The sequence below is a fragment of the Oncorhynchus clarkii genome, chromosome 3 (assembly GCF_045791955.1).
Source record: "Oncorhynchus clarkii lewisi isolate Uvic-CL-2024 chromosome 3, UVic_Ocla_1.0, whole genome shotgun sequence".
Taxonomy (NCBI): Eukaryota; Metazoa; Chordata; class Actinopteri; order Salmoniformes; family Salmonidae; genus Oncorhynchus; species Oncorhynchus clarkii.
Window position 1 is genome coordinate 89,992,105 of NC_092149.1, and position 18,129 is coordinate 90,010,233.

Sequence of the window (18,129 nt, forward strand, 5' to 3'; positions counted from 1 at the left end):
ATGAAATAACTCAAATCTACAAAACAACAAACGGAACGTGAAAGCCTATACAGCCTATCCTGTGACAACAAACACAGAGACAGGAACAATCACCCACAAACACACAGTGAAACCCAGGCTACCTAAGTATGATTCTCAATCAGAGACAACTAATGACACCTGCCTCTGATTGAGAACCATACTAGGCCGAAACATAGAAATCCCCAAATCATAGAAAAACAAACATAGACTGCCCACCCAACTCACACCCTGACCATACAAACGACATACAAAACAAAGGAAATAGAGGTCAGAACGTGACAGACCAGGTCGATTATAAAGGCCTGCTCGCAGAAGTGTTTTGACAGTGATGAGGGTTGGTCATTTGACCGCAGACCCATAGTGGATGCAGGTAATGAGGCAGTGATCGCTGAGATCCTGATTGAAAACTGCAGAGGTGTATTTGGAGGGCAAGTTGGTCAGGATAATATCTATGAGGGTGCCCATGTTTACAGATTTAGGGTTGTACCTGGTGGGTTCCTTGATAATTTGTGTGAGATTGAAGGCATCTAGCTGTCTCTGACATCATGACATCAGCCTAACAGTAACACTAACCCAGCAGTCAAGGGCTCTAACACACTAACCCAGACGAGCAGACAGCCACCCAGGGCTAACAGTAACTCAGCCCTAACCCAGGGCTAACAGTAACTCAGCCCTCACCCAGGGCTAACAGTAACTCAGCCCTAACCCAGGGCTAACAGTAACTCAGCCCTAACCCAGGGCTAACAGTAACTCAGCCGTAACCCAGGGCTAACAGTAACTCAGCCCTAACCCAAGGTTAACAGTAACTCAGCCCTAACCCAGGGCTAACAGTAACTCAGCCGTAACCCAGGGCTAACAGTAACTCAGCCGTAATCCAGGGCTAACAGTAACTCAGCCCTAACCCAGGGCTAACAGTAACTCAGCCGTAACCCAGGGCTAACAGTAACTCAGCCCTAACCCAAGGTTAACAGTAACTCAGCCCTAACCCAGGGCTAACAGTAACTCAGCCGTAACCCAGGGCTAACAGTAACTCAGCCGTAATCCAGGGCTAACAGTAACTCAGCCCTAACCCAGGGCTAACAGTAACTCAGCCGTATCCCAGGACTGACAGTAACTCATCCGTATCCCAGGGCTGACAGTAACTCAGCCGTATCCCAGGACTGACAGTAACTCAGCCGTATCCCAGGACTGACAGTAACTCAGCCGTATCCCAGGACTGACAGTAACTCAGCCGTAACCCAGGGCTGACAGTAACTCAGCCGTATCCCAGGGCTAACAGTAAATCAGCCCTAACCCAGGGCTAACAGTAACTCAGTCGTATCCCAGGACTGACAGTAACTCAGCCGTATCCCAGGACTGACAGTAACTCAGCCGTATCCCAGGACTGACAGTAACTCAGCCGTATCCCAGGGCTGACAGTAACTCAGCCGTATCCCAGGGCTGACAGTAACTCAGCCGTATCCCAGGGCTGACAGGAACTCAGCCGTATCCCAGGACTGACAGTAGCTCAGCCGTATCCCAGGACTGACAGTAACTCAGCCGTAACCCAGGGCTGACAGTAACTGTGTGTGTGTAATTGATTGTGTTCCGTCTTTCCCTCAGGTTTTGGACGGCCTTCTAGCTCAGTATGGTACTGTAGACAACGTGGAACAAGGTGAGACATTACAATACATTATCTTTTATATCATTACAATCTCTTCAACTGTTTTTTTTCCTTAAATATTATCAATATGCTTTTTTAAATACACAAAAGTAAGTCGACACCCCTTCACATTAGTGGATTTGGTTATTTCAGCCACACCCTTTGCTGACAGGTGTATAAAATCGAGCACACAGCCATGCAATCTCCATAGACAAACATTGGCAGTTGAATGGCCAGTACAGAAGAGCTCAATGACATTCAAAGTGGCACTGTCATAGGAGTCAGTTCGTCAAATGTATGCCCTGCTAGATCTGTCCCGGTCAAATGAAAGTGCTGTTATTGTGAAGTTGGAACGTTTAGGAGCAACAACGGCTCAGACGCAAAGTGGTAGGCCACACAAGCTCACAGAACGGGACTGCAGAGTGCTGAAGTAACGTCAGCACAAGAACTGTTCGCTTCATGAAATCAGTTTCTATGGCCAAGCAGCTGCACACAAGCCTAAGATCACCATGCACAATGTCAAGTGTCGGCTGGAGGGGTGTAAAGCTCACCGCCATTGGACTCTAGAGCAGTGGAAATGCGTTCACTGGAGTGATGAATCACGCTTCACCATCTGGCAGTCCGACGGATGAATCTGGGTTTGGCAGATGCCAGGAGAATGCTACCTGCCCGAATGTATACTGCCAACTTTAAAGTTTGGTGGATGAGGAATAATGGTCTAGGGCTGTTTTTCATGGTTGGGACTTTGCCCCTTAGTTCCCCTTACATTGTAAACGCTACAGCATACAATGACATTCTAGACTATTCTGTGCTTCCAACTTTGTGGCAAAAGTTTGGGGAAGTCCTGTTTCAGCAATGCACCTGTGCAGAAAGCGAAGTCCCTACAGAAATGGTTTGTCGAGATCTACCTCTATCACTACCTCATACTCCACCACTACCTCTGCCACTAAATCTACCTCTGCCACTAAATCTACCTCTGCCAATACCTCTACCACTACCACTAAATCTACAACTACCACTAAATAGACCTCTACCACTACCTCTACCTATACCAGTACCACTAAATCTACCTCTACCACTAAATCTACTTCTACCACTAAATCTACTTCTACCTCTACCACTAAATCTACTTCTACCACTAAATCTACTTCTATCTCTACCACTAAATCTACCTCTACCACTAAATCTACTTCTACCACTACCTCTACCTATACCAGTACCACTAAATCTACCTCTACCACTAAATCTACTTCTACCACTAAATCTACTTCTACCTCTACCACTAAATCTACTTCTACCACTAAATCTACTTCTACCTCTACCACTACCACTAAATCTACTTCTACCTCTACCACTAAATTTACCTCTACCACTAAATCTACCTCGACCTCTACCACTAAATCTACCTCTACCACTAAATCTACCTCTACCACTACCTCTACCACTAAATCTACCTCTACCACTATCACTAAATCTACCACTACCACTAAATCTACCTCTGCCACTAAATCTACCTCTGCCAATACCTCTACCACTACCACTAAATCTACCACTACCACTAAATATACCTCTACCTCTACCTATACCAGTACCACTAAATCTACCTCTACCACTAAATCTACTTCTACCTCTACCACTAAATCTACTTCTACCACTAAATCTACTTCTACCTCTACCACTAAATCTACTTCTACCACTAAATCTACTTCTATCTCTACCACTAAATCTACCTCTACCACTAAATCTACTTCTACCACTACCTCTATCTATACCAGTACCACTAAATCTACCTCAACCACTAAATCTACTTGTACCACTAAATCTACCTCTACCACTAAATCTACTTCTACCACTAAATCTACTTCTACCACTAAATCTACCTCTACCACTAAATCTACCTCTACCACTAAATCTACCTCTACCACTAAATCTACTTCTACCACTAAATCTACTTCTACCTCTACCACTAAATCTACTTCTACCTCTACTACTAAATTTACCTCTACCACTAAATTTACCTCTACCACTAAATCTACCTCTACCACTAAATCTACCTCGACCTCTACCACTAAATCTACCTCTACCACTAAATCTACCTCTACCACTACCACTAAATCTACCTCTACCACTACCTCTACCACTAAATCTACCTCTACCACTATCACTAAATCTACCACTACCACTAAATCTACCTCTGCCACTAAATCTACCTCTGCCAATACCTCTACCACTACCACTAAATCTACCACTACCACTAAATATACCTCTACCTCTACCTATACCAGTACCACTAAATCTACCTCTACCACTAAATCTACTTCTACCACTACCTCTATCTATACCAGTACCACTAAATCTACCTCTACCACTAAATCTACTTGTACCACTAAATCTACCTCTACCACTAAATCTACTTCTACCACTAAATCTACTTCTACCACTAAATCTACCTCTACCACTAAATCTACCTCTACCACTAAATCTACTTCTACCACTAAATCTACTTCTACCTCTACCACTAAATCTACTTCTACCTCTACTACTAAATGTACCTCTACCACTAAATTTACCTCTACCACTAAATCTACCTCTACCACTAAATCTACCTCGACCTCTACCACTAAATCTACCTCTACCACTAAATCTACCTCTACCACTACCTCTACCACTAAATCTACCTCTACCACTACCACTAAATCTACCACTACCACTAAATCTACCTCTACCACTAAATCTACCCCTACCTCTACCACTACCACTAAATCTACCTCTACCACTACCTCTGCCTGTACCACTAAATCTATGTCTACCTCTACCACTAAATCTATCTACCACTAAATCTACCTCTACCACTAAATCTACCTCTACCACTACCACTAAATCTACCACTAAATCTACCTCTACCACGACCAATACCACTAAATCTACCTCTACCAGTACCACTAAATCTACCTCTACCACTACCACTAAATCTACCTCTACCACTACCACTAAATCTACCTCTACCACTACCACTAAATCTACCTCTACCACGACCAATACCACTAAATCTACCTATACCAGGACCACTAAATCTACCTCTACCTCTAAATCTACCACAACCACTAAATCTACCTCTACCACTAAATCAAATTAAATTGTATTTGTCACATACTTAGCAGATGTTAATGCGAGTATAGTGAAATGCTTATGCTTCTAGTTCCGACCATGCAGTAATATCAAACAAGTAATCTAACAATTTCACAACAACTACCGTATACACACAAGGTTAAAGGAATGAATAAGAATATGTGCATATAAATATATGGATGAGCGATGGCCGAACGGCATAGGCAAGATGCAGTAGATGGTATAGAGTACAGTATTCATATGAGATGAGTAATGTAGGGTATGTAAACATTATATTAAGTGGCATTGTTTAAAGTGGCTAGTGATACATTTATTACATCAAATTTTTCATTATTTAAGTGGCTGGAGATGAGTCAGTATGTTGGCAGCAGCTACTCAATGTTAGTGATGGCTGTTCAACAGTCTGATAGCCTTGAGATAGAAGCTGTTTTTCAGTCTCTCGGTCCCAGCTTTGATGCAACTGTACTGACCTCGCCTTCTGGATGATAGCGGGGTGAACAGGCAGTGGCTCGGGTGGTTGTTGTCCTTGATGATCTTTACCTTCCTGTGACATCGGGTGGTGTAGGTGTCCTGGAGGGCAGGTAGTTTGCCACCGGTGATGCGTTGTGCAGACCTCACTACCCTCTGGAGAGACTTACGGTTGTGGACAGAGCAGTTGCCGTACCAGGCGGTGATACAGCCCGACAGGATGCTCTCGATTGTGCATCTGTAAAAGTTTGAGTGTTTTTGGTGACAAGCCACATTTCTTCAGTCTCCTGAGGTTGAAGAGGCGCTGTTGCGCCTTCTTCACCACGCTGTCTGTGTGGGTGGACCATTTCAGTTTGTCAGTGATGTGTACGCTGAGGAACTTAAAACTTTCCACCTTCTCCACTACTGTCCCGTCGATGTGGATAGGGGGCTGCTCCCTCTGCTGTTTCCTGAAGTCCACGATAATCTCCTTTGTTTTGTCATTGAGTGTGAGGTTATTTTCGTGACACCACACTCCGAGGGCCCTCACTTCCTCCCTGTAGGCCGTCTCGTCTCGGTAATCAAGCCTACCACTGTAGTGTTGTCCGCAAACTTGATGACTGAGTCGGAGGCGTGCATGGCCACGCAGTCATGGGTGAACAGGGAGTACAGGAGAGGGCTGTGAATTCACCCTTGTGGGGCCCCAGTGTTGAGAATCAGCGGGGTGGAGATGTTGTTTCCTACCCTCACCACCTGTGGTCAGCCAGTCAGGAAGTCCAGGACCCAGTTGCACAGGGCGGTGTTGACACCCAGGGTCTCGAGCTTAATGACGAGTTTGGAGGGTACTGTGGTGCTAAATTCTGAGCTGTAGTCGATGAACAGCATTCTTACATAGGTATTCCTCTTGTCCAGATGGGTTAGGGCAGTGTGCAGTGTGATTGCATCTTCTGTGGACCTAATGGGGCGGTAAGCAAGTTGGAGTGGGTTTAAGGTGTCAGCTAGGGTGGAGGTGATATGGTCCTTGACTAGTCTCTCAAAGCACTTAATGATGACGGAAGTGAGTGCTACGGAGCGATAGTCATTTAGCTTAGTTACCTTAGCTTTCTTGGGAACAGGAACAATGGTGGCCCTCTTGAAGCATGTGGGAACAGCAGACTGGGATAATGATTGATTGAATATGTCTGTAAACACACCAGCCAGCTGGTCTGCGCATGCTCTGAGGACGCGGCTGGGGATGCCGTCTGGGCCGGCAGCCTTGCGAGGGTTAACACGTTTAAATGTTTTGCTCACGTTGGCTGCAGTGAAGGAGAGCCCGCAGGTTTTGGTAGCGGGCCATGTCAGTGGCACTGTATTGTCCTCAAAGCGAGCAAAGAAGTTGTTTAGTTTGTCTGGGAGCAAGACATCGTGGTCTGCGACGGGGCTGGCTTTCCTTTTGTAGTCCGTGATTGACTGTAGACCCTGCCACATACCTCTCTTGTCTGAGCCATTGAATTGCGACTCTATGTAACAGTATAGACTTTACGTCCGTCCCCTCTCCCCGACCTGGGCGCGAACCAGGGACGCAGGGAATTCTACCTCTACCACTAAATCTACCTCTACCACTGTTAGCAGATGTTATTGCGGGTGTAGCGAAATGCTTGTGTTTATAGCAGCAACACTACAGTAATATCTAACAATTCACAACCATACACAAATCTAAAAGTAAAAGAATGGAATTAAAAAATATATAAATATTAGGACGAGCAATGTTGGAGTGGCATTGACTATAATACAGTACCAGTCAAAAGTTTGGACACACCTACTCATTCAAGGGTTTTTCTTTATTTTTACTATTTGTTTCATAGTATAATAATAGTGAACACATATAAAATCATGTAGTAACCAAAACTGCTTTTCCAACAGTCTTGAAACAGTTCCCACATATGCTGAGCACTTGTTGGCTGCTTTTCCTTCACTTCACTCCAACCCATCCCAGACCTTCTTAATTGGGTTGAGGTCAGGGGATTGCGGAGGCCAGGTCATCTGATTTTATTTTTATTTCACCTTTATTTAACCAGGTAGTCCAGTTGAGAACAAGTTCTCATTTACAACTGCGACCTGGCCAAGATAAAGCAAAGCAGTGCGACACAAACAACAACACAGAGTAACACATGAAATTCCCAAATGTACAATCAATAACACAATAGAAAAAATGTATATACAGTGTGTGCAAATGAGGTAAGATTAGGGAGGTAGGGCTATGTGCAATGGTGATTAGGTAGTTGGATGGGCTATTTACAGATGGGCTATGAACAGGTGCAATGATCTGTGAGCTACTCTGACAGCTGATGTTTAAAGTTAGTTAGGGAGATATGAGACTCCAGTTTCAGTGATTTTTTCAATTCGTTGCCGTCATTGGCAGCAGAGAACTGGAAGGAAAGACGGCCAAAGGAGGAATAGGCTTTGGGGGTGACCAGTTAAATCTACCTGCTGGAGCGCGTGCTACGGGTGGGTGTTGCTATGGTGACCAGTGAGCTGAGATAAGGCGGGGCTTTACCTAGCAGAGACTTATAGATGACCTGGAGCCAGTGGGTTTGGCAATGAATATGAAGCGAGGGCCAGCCAACGAGAGCATACAGGTCGCAGTGGTGGGTAGTATATGGGGCTTTGGTGACAAAACTGATGGCACTGTGATAGACTGCATCCAATTTGCTGAGTAGAGTCTTGCAGGCTATTTTGTAAATTACATCGCCGAAGTCAAGGATCGGTAGGGTAGTCAGTTTTATGAGGGTATGTTTGGCAGCATGAGTGAAGGAGGCTTTGTATGTGAAATAGGAAGCCGATTCTAGATTTAATTTTGGATTGGAGATGCTTCTTGTGAGTCTGGAAGGAGGGTTTACATTCTAACCAGACACCTAGGCATTTGTAGTTCTCCACATATTCTAGGTCAGAACTGTCCAGAGTAGTGATGCTGGACGGGCAGGCAGGTGTGGGCAGCGATCGGTTGAAGAGCATGCATTTAGTTTTACTTGCATTTAAGAGCAGTTGAAAGCCACGGAAGGAGAGTTGTGTGGCATTGAAGCTCGTCTGGAGGTTTGTTAACAATATCCAAAGAAGGGCCAGAAGTATACAGAATGGTGTTGTCTGCGTAGAGGTGTATCGGAGGAAATTCTCAATTATCTCAGATTTATCGGTGGTGACAGTGTTTCCTAGCCTCAGTGCAGTGGGCAGCTGGGAGGAGGTGTTCTTATTCTCCATGGACTTTAGTGTCCCAGAACTTTTTGGAGTTTGTGCTACAGGATGCAAATTTCTGTTTGAAAAAGCTAGCCTTTGCTTTCCTAACTGCCTGTGTATATTGGTTCCTAACTACCCTGAAAGGTTTCATTTCGCGGGGGCTATTTGATACTAATGCAGAACGCCACAGGATGTTTTTGTGCTGATCAAGGGCAGTCAAGTCTGGAGTGAACATTTTTTTGAATGGGGCATGCTTATTTAAGATGGTGAGGAAAGCACATTTAAAGAATAACCAGGCATCTTCTACTGACGGAATGTGGTCAATATCCTTCCAGGATACCCGGGCCAGGTCGATTAGAAAGGCCTGTTTACTGAAGTGTTTTAGGGAGCGTTTTAGGGAGCTGTGATGAGTGATGAGCTGTGATGAGTGATGAGTGATGAGGGGTAGTCGGTTGACTGCAGACCCATTACGGACGCAGGCAATGTGGCAGTGATCGCTGAGATCCTAGTTGAAGACAGCAGAGGTGTATTTGGAGGGCAGGTTAGTTAGGATGATATCTATGAGGGTGCCCATGTTTACGGATTTGGGGTTGTACCTGGTGGGTTCATTGATAATTTGTGTGAGATTGAAGACATCAAGCTTAGATTGTAGGATGTCCGGGGAGTTAAGCATGTCCCGGTTTAGGTCACCTAACAGCACGAGCTCTGAAGATAGATGGGGGGTAAATCAATTCACATATTTTATTTTTATTTTTATTTTATTTTACTAGGCAAGTCAGTTAAGAACAAATTCTTATTTTCAATGACGGCCTAGGAACAGTGGGTTAACTGCCTGTTCAGGGGCAGAACGACAGATTTTGTACCTTGTCAGCTCTGGGATTTGAACTTGCAACCTTTCGGTTACAAGTCCAATGCGCTAACCACTAGGCTACCCTGCCGCCCCTGGTGTCCAGGGCACAGCTGGGGGCAGAAGGTGGTCTATAGCAAGCGGCAATGGTGAGAGACTTGTTTCTGGAAAGGTGGATTTTTAAAAGTAGAAGCTCAAATTGTTTGGGTACAGACCTGGATATTAAGACAGAGCTCTGCAGGCTATCTCTGCAGTAGATTGCAACTCCGCCCCCTTTGGCAGTTCTATCTTGTCGGAAAATGTTATAGTTAGGGACGGAAATTTCAAGGTTTTTAGTGGTCTTCCTAAACCAGGATTCAGACACGGCTCGGACATCCGGGTCGGCAGAGTGTGCTAAAGCAGTGAATAAAACAAACTGATGGAGGAGGCTTCTAATGTTAACATGCATGAAACCAAGGCTTTTATGTTTACAGAAGTCAACAAATGAGAGTGCCTGGGGAATGGGAGTGGAGCTAGGCAGGGCCTGGATTAACCTCTACATCACCAGAGGAACAGAGGAGGAGTAGGATAAGGGTACGGCTAAAGGCAAAAGGCTATAAGAACTGGTTGTCTAGTACGTTCGGAACAGAGAGTAAAAGGAGCAGGTTTTTGGGCGTTGTAGAATGGATTCAAGGCATAATGTACAGACAAAGGTATGGTAGGATGTGAATACAGTGGAGGTTAACCTATGCATTGAGTGACGATGAGAGAGATGTTGTCTCTAGAAACATAGTTTAAGCCAGGTGAGGTCACCGCATGTGTGGGAGGTGGAACTAAAAGGGTTAACGAATGCGTATTGAGCAGGGCTACAGGCTCTACAATGAAATAAGACAATAATTACTAACCAATACAGCAAAGGACAAGGCATATTGACATTAGGGAGAGGCATGCGTAGCCGAGTGATCATAGGGCTCCAGTGAGTTGCTCGGCAGGCCGGAGACACTGCGATTCAGCCAGCTCGCAGGCCGGGGTTAGCAAGCTAGCAGAAGGGCATTAGAGGGACGTCGCGACGGAAGATGTCTGTTGTAGCCCCCTCGTGCTGGCAGACAAGTTGTCATGGATCAGCAGGATTCAGTGAGGTAAAAGGGTCCAGGGCAATTGGCAAAATAGGTATAGTAGCCAAGGAATTTGTCCGATTGGCCTCTTTAGCTAACAGTCCGATATGCTTCAGACAGCTAGCGGGCCGCGGCTAGCAGATGGGCATTCAGGGGAAAATCCCCCTCGGGTGAATTACGTCGGTAGTCTAGTCGTGATGAGTCGGCAGGGCTCCGTGTCGGCAGTAAAAGGGGTCCAGGCCAATTGGCAGAATAGGTATTTTAGTCCAAGGAGTGGCTGAGCCGGGAGATGGCCCTAGCAAGGCTAGCTCCGGGCTAATCGGGTCTTGCTTCAGGACAGAGACGTTAGCCAGGAGTGGCCACTTGGATAGCAGCTAGTTAGCTGCGATGATCCAGGTGAAAAGGTTCAGAGCTTGTGGTAGGAATCCGGAGATATGGAGAAAAATACGTCCTGTTTGAGTCGCGCTGTGCAGACTGGTGAGAGTTGTCTGGGCTAAAGGTAGCTGATGCCCGCTAGCAGTGGCTAGCTGACTACTAGCTAGTAGCTAGTTAGCTGGCTAGCTTCTGTTGGGGGTTCCGGTTCAAAAATAAAGAAAATAGCAGATCCATACCACATTGGTTGAAGCGGATTGCAGGAGAGTATGTTGAAGTTGGGGTTAAGAAAAATATAAAATATATATGCGAAGAAAAAATATATTTACACGGGACACGACAAAAGACATCTACACCATCTTGGATATTATTGGCAAGGAACCTTTATTTAACTAGGCAAGTCAGTTAAGAACAATTGCGACCTACGCCGGCCAAACCTGGATGACGCTGGGCCAATTGTGCTTCACCTTATGGGACTCCCAATCACAGCCGGATGTGATACAGCCTGGATTCGAACCAGGAACTACAGTGATGCGCCACTCGGGAGCCCTAAGAGTACTACAGTCAATGTGTTGATAGAACTTTGGTTGCGTTTTCTTCAAATTTGCTGTGTAAAAATCGCCAACTACAATAAATGCGGCCTCAGGGTATGTTGTTTCCACTATCTCCACCACTAACTCTACCTCCACCACTACCTCCATCACTACCTCCGCAACCACCACTACCTCTACCACTACCACCACCTCCACCACTACCTCCAGCACCACCACCACTACCTCCACCACTATCTCCATCACTACCTCCACCACCACCACTACCTCTACCACTACCTCCACCTCCACCACTACTTCCAGCACCACCACCACTATCTCCAGCACCACCACAACTCACTTTACCACTACCACTACCTCCACCACCACTACCTCCACCTTCACCACTACCTCCACCATCACTACCACTACCTCTACCTCCACGACTACCTCCACCACCAGCACCACTACCTCCCCCACCAACTCTACCACTACCTCCACCACCACCACCACTACCTCCACCACTACCTCCACCTTCACCACTACCTTTACCTCGACCACCAGCACAACTACCTCCACCACTACCTCCACCACCAGCACCACTAACTCCACCACTACCGCTACCTCCACCACTGCCTCCACCACCACCACCACTAACTCCACCACTACCTCCACCACTACCTTCACCACCACCACTTCCTCCACCATTACCTCCACCACCACCACTACCTCCACCACTACCACTACCTCCACCACTACCTCCACCACTACCTCCACCACCAGCACCACTAACTCCACCACTACCGCTACCTCCACCACTACCTCCACCTCCACCACTACCTCCACCACCACCATCTCTACCTCTACCACCACCTCTACCAGGTAGTCGTAGATAGTCTAGCATAGCATTTAAGTGCGTTGGGCCAGTAACCGAAAGGTTGCTGGTTCGAATCCCTGAGCCGACTATGTGAAAAATCTGTTATTGTGCCCTTGACCAAGGCACGTAACCCTAATTGATCCTGTTAGTCTGCAAAATTACTAAAATGTTAAATTTACTACTACCTGCACTGACACAAATGGCGGATGATTGGTTGAAAGAAATTGATAATACGATTGTAGGAGGTGTACTGTTAGATTTCAGTGCAGCCTTTGATATTATTTACCATAACCTGTTGTTGAAAAAAACATGTGTTTTATCACTTTTGAACCTCTGCCATATCGTGGATTCAGAGTTATCTATCTAATAGAACAGAGTTTTCATTAATGGAATCTTCTCTAATGTCAAACATGCCACAGGGCAGCTCTCTAGGTCCTATACTTTTTATGTTTTTAGCATACATGTGTGTCAATGTATGCTGATTCAACAAATATACACATCATCAACCACAGCTAATGAAGTCACTGAAACCCTTAACAAAGAATTGCAGTCTGTTTTGGATGGGTAGCCAGTAATAAACTGGTCCTGAACATCTCTAAAACTGAGAGCATTGTCTTTGGAACAAATCATTCCTTAAGTTCTAGACCTCAGCTGAATCTGGTAATGAATGGTGTGGCTGTTGAACAAGTTTAGGAGACTCAATTACATGATGTTACCTTAGAATGTAAACTGTCATGGTCAAAACATCAAGTCAACTTACACACACCCCAGCAGACATGCCACCAGTGTCCCAGTGTCCCCAATCACTGCCCTGGGGCATTGGGATATTTTCTTTAGACCAGAGGAAAGGGTGCCTCCTACTGGCCCTCCAACACCACTTCCAGCAGCATCTGGTCTCCCATCCAGGGACTGACCAGGACCAACCCTGGTTGCCATTTGTGATGCATGAATTCTCAATTGCTCTCTTCCCAACAGGGCTTAATAATGGACTGGAGGAGACAGGACTTAATAATGGACTGGAGGAGACAGGGCTTAATAATGGACTGGAGGAGGCAGGGCTTAATAATGGACTGGAGGAGACAGGACTTAATAATGGACTGGAGGAGACAGGACTTAATAATGGACTGGAGGAGACAGGGCTTAATAATGGACTGGAGGAGGCAGGGCTTAATAATGGACTGGAGGAGGCAGGGCTTAATAATGGACTGGAGGAGGCAGGGCTTAATAATGGACTGGAGGAGGCAGGATTTAAAGGGGATGGACTGGAGGAGGCAGGGCTTAATAATGGACTGGAGGAGGCAGGGCTTAATAATGGACTTGAGGAGGCAGGGCTTAATAATGGACTGGAGGAGACAGGGCTTAATAATGGACTGGAGGAGACAGGGCTTAATAATGGACTGGAGGAGGCAGGGCTTAATAATGGACTGGAGGAGGCGGGGCTTAATAATGGACTGGAGGAGGCGGGGCTTAATAATGTACTGGAGGAGGCGGGGCTTAATAATGGACTGGAGGAGACAGGGCTTAATAATGGACTGGAGGAGGCGGGGCTTAATAATGGACTGGAGGAGACGGGGCTTAATAATGGACTGGAGGAGGCAGGGCTTAATAATGGACTGGAGGAGGCAGGGCTTAATAATGGACTGGAGGAGGCAGGGCTTAATAATGGACTGGAGGAGGCAGGGCTTAATAATGGACTGGAGGAGGCAGGGCTTAAAGGCGATGGACTGGAGGAGGCAGGGCTTAATAATGGACTGGAGGAGGCAGGGCTTAATAATGGACTGGAGGAGACAGAGCTTAAAGGGGATGGACTGGAGGAGGCAGGGCTTTAAAGGGGATGGACTGGAGGAGGCTGCATCACTTACAGTAGTGGTCCTCTATATTTCCCCTACAGTAGTGGTCCTCTATATTTCCCCTACAGTAGTGGTCCTCTATATCTCCCCTACAGTAGTGGTCCTCTATATCTCCCTACAGTAGTGGTCCTACAGTAGTGGTCCTCTATATCTCCCCTACAGTAGTGGTCCTCTATATCTCCCCTACAGTAGTGGTCCTCTATATCTCCCCTACAGTAGTGGACCTCTATATCTCCTCTACAGTGGTGGTCCTACAGTAGTGGTCCACTATATCCCCCTACAGTAGGGGTCCTCTATATCTCCCCTACAGTAGTGCTCCTCTATATCTCCCCTACAGTAGTGGTCCTCTATATCGCCCTACAGTAGTGGTCCTACAGTAGTGGTCCTACAGTAGTGGTCCTCTATATCCCCCAACAGTAGTGGTCCTCTTATCCCCCGACAGTAGTGGTCCTCTATATCCCCTCTACAGTAGTGGTCCTCTATATCCCCCCTACAGTAGTGGTCCTACAGTAGTGGTCCTACAGTAGTGGTCCTCTATATCTCCCCTACAGTAGTGGTCCTACAGTAGTGGTCCTACAGTAGTGGTCCTCTATATCACCCCTACAGTAGTGGTCCTACAGTAGTGGTCCTCTATATCTCCCCTACAGTAGTGGTCCTACAGTAGTGGTCCTACAGTAGTGGTCCTCTATATCTCCCCTACAGTAGTGGTCCTACAGTAGTGGTCCTACAGTAGTGGTCCTCTATATCTCCCCTACAGTAGTGGTCCTACAGTAGTGGTCCTCTATATCACCCCTACAGTAGTGGTCCTCTATATCTCCCCTACAGTAGTGGTCCTACAGTAGTGGTCCTACAGTAGTGGTCCTCTATATCTGCCCTACAGTAGTGGTCCTACAGTAGTAGTCCTATAGTAGTGGTCCTCTATATCTCCCCTACAGTAGTGGTCCTACAGTAGTGGTCCTACAGTAGTGGTCCTCTATATCTCCCCTACAGTAGTGGTCCTACAGTAGTGGTCCTCTATATCTGCCCTACAGTAGTGGTCCTACAGTAGTGGTCCTACAGTAGTGGTCCTCTATATCTCCCCTACAGTAGTGGTCCTACAGTAGTGGTCCTACAGTAGTGGTCCTACAGTAGTGGTCCTCTATATCTCCCCTACAGTAGTGGTCCTACAGTAGTGGTCCTCTATATTTCTCCCTATTTTAGTGGTCCTATAGTAGTGGTCCTCTATATCTCCCCTACAGTAGTGGTCCTCTATATCTCCCCTACAGTAGTGGTCCTCTATATCTCCTCTACAGTAGTGGTCCTCTATATCTCCTCTACAGTAGTGTTCCTCTATATCTCCTCTACAGTAGTGGTCCTCTATATCTCCCCTACAGTAGTGGTCCTCTATATCTCCTCTACAGTAGTGGTCCTCTAATATCCCTCTACAGTAGTGAACCTCTATATCTCCCCTACAGTAGTGGTCCTCTATATCCCCTCTACAGTAGTGGACCTCTATATCTCCTCTACAGTAGTGGTCTTCTATATCTCCTCTACAGTAGTGGTCCTACAGTAGTGGTCCTCTATATCTCCCCTACTGTAGTGGTCCTCTATATCACCCCTACAGTAGTGGTCCTCTATATCTCCTCTACAGTAGTGGTCCTCTATATCTCCTCTACAGTGGTGGTCCTACAGTAGTGGTCCTCTATATCTCCTCTACAGTAGTGGTCCTACAGTAGTGGTCCTCTATATCTCCTCTACAGTAGTTGTCCTCTATATCTCCTCTACAGTAGTGGACCTCTATATCTCCTCTACAGTAGTGGGCCTCTATATTCCCCTACAGTAGTGGTTCTACAGTAGTGGTCCTACAGTAGTGGTCCTCTATATCTCCTCTACAGTAGTGGTCCTACAGTAGTGGTCCTCTATATCTCCTCTACAGTAGTTGTCCTCTATATCTCCTCTACAGTAGTTGTCCTCTATATCTCCTCTACAGTAGTGTGCCTCTATCTCCTCTACAGTAGTGGTCCTCTATATCTCCTCTACAGTAGTGGTCCTACAGTAGTGGTCCTCTATATCTCCCCTACAGTAGTGGTCCTCTATATCTCCTCTACAGTAGTGGTCCTACAGTAGTGGTCCTCTATATCTCCCCTACATTAGTGGTCCTCTATATCTCCCCTACAGTAGTGGTTCTCTATATCTCCCCTACAGTAGTGGTCCTCTATATCTCCTCTACAGTAGTGGTCCTCTATATCTCCTCTACAGTGGTAGTCCTACAGTAGTGGTCCTCTATATCTCCTCTACAGTAGTGGTCCTACAGTAGTGGTCCTCTATATCTCCTCTACAGTAGTGGTCCTCTATATCTCCCCTACAGTAGTGGTCCTCTATATCTCCCCTACAGTAGTGGTCCTCTATATCTCCTCTACAGTAGTGGTCCTCTATATCTCCTCTACAGTGGTGGTCCTACAGTAGTGGCCCTCTATATCTCCTCTACAGTAGTGGTCCTACAGTAGTGGTCCTCGATATCTCCTCTACAGTAGTGGTCCTACAGTAGTGGTCCTCTATATCTCCCCTACAGTAGTGGTCCTACAGTAGTGGTCCTCTATATCTCCTCTACAGTAGTGGTCCTACAGTAGTGGTCCTCTATATCTCCTCTACAGTAGTTGTCCTCTATATCTCCCCTACAGTAGTTGTCCTCTATATCTCCTCTACAGTAGTGGACCTCTATATCTCCTCTACAGTAGTGGGCCTCTATATTCCCCTACAGTAGTGGTCCTACAGTAGTGGTCCTCTATACCTCCTCTACAGTAGTGCTCCTCTATATACCCCTACAGTAGTGGTCCTACAGTAGTGTGCCTCTATCTCCTCTACAGTAGTGGTCCTCTATACCTCCTCTACAGTAGTGGTCCTACAGTAGTGGTCTTCTATATACCCCTACAGTAGTGGTCCTACAGTAGTGTGCCTCTATACCTCCTCTACAGTAGTGCTCCTCTATATACCCCTACAGTAGTGGTCCTACAGTAGTGTGCCTCTATCTCCTCTACAGTAGTGGTCCTCTATACCTCCTCTACAGTAGTGGTCCTACAGTAGTGGTCTTCTATATACCCCTACAGTAGTGGTCCTACAGTAGTGTGCCTCTATACCTCCTCTACAGTAGTGATCCTCTATATCCCCCTACAGTAGTGGTCCTCTATATCACCCCTACAGTAGTGGTCCTACAGTAGTGGTCCTACAGTAGTGGTCCTCTATATCTCCTCTACAGTAGTTGTCCTCTATATCTCCCCTACAGTAGTTGTCCTCTATATCTCCTCTACAGTAGTGGACCTCTATATCTCCTCTATAGTAGTGGGCCTCTATATTCCCCTACAGTAGTGGTCCTACAGTAGTGGTCCTCTATACCTCCTCTACAGTAGTGCTCCTCTATATTCCCCTACAGTAGTGGTCCTACAGTAGTGGTCCTCTATACCTCCTCTACAGTAGTGGTCCTCTATATGCCCCTACAGTAGTGGATCTCTATATCCCCCCTACAGTAGTGGTCCTCTATATCGCCCTACAGTAGTGGTCCTCTATATCCCCCTACAGTAGTGGTTCTCTATATCTCCCCTACAGTACAGCAGAGAAATGACAGAACACCTCTCTCTCTGTCTCATTCTCCATCCACAGTTACCATGGACACAGAAACAGCTGTGGTGTTTCTAACCCTAACCCTTTCTCTCTCTCTCTCATTCTCCATCCACAGTTACCATGGACACAGAAACAGCCGTGGTGTTTCTAACCCTAACCCTTTCTCCCATTCTCCATCCACAGTTACCATGGACACAGAAACAGCGGTGGTGTTTCTAACCCTAACCCTTTCTCTCATTCTCCATCCACAGTTACCATGGACACAGAAACAGCGGTGGTGTTTCTAACCCTAACCCTTTCTCTCATTCTCCATCCACAGTTACCATGGACACAGAAACAGCGGTGGTGTTTCTAACCCTAACCCTTTCTCTCATTCTCCATCCACAGTTACCATGGACACAGAAACAGCTGTGGTGTTTCTAACCCTAACCCTTTCTCTCATTCTCCATCCACAGTTACCATGGACACAGAAACAGCTGTGGTGTTTCTAACCCTAACCCTTTCTCTCAT

At 46.3% G+C, this 18,129-nt stretch overlaps 1 protein-coding gene across 1 annotated transcript in view; it reads left to right on the forward strand.

Moving 5' to 3' along the window:
- LOC139405549 (insulin-like growth factor 2 mRNA-binding protein 2) overlaps window positions 1–18,129 on the forward strand; it is a 98,677-nt gene that overhangs the window by 35,797 nt on the left and 44,751 nt on the right. Inside the window, exon 4 of the mRNA XM_071147965.1 lies at window positions 1,624–1,675. Within this exon, the coding sequence (XP_071004066.1) occupies window positions 1,624–1,675 (52 nt within the window). The remainder of the gene's footprint in view (window positions 1–1,623; window positions 1,676–18,129) is intronic.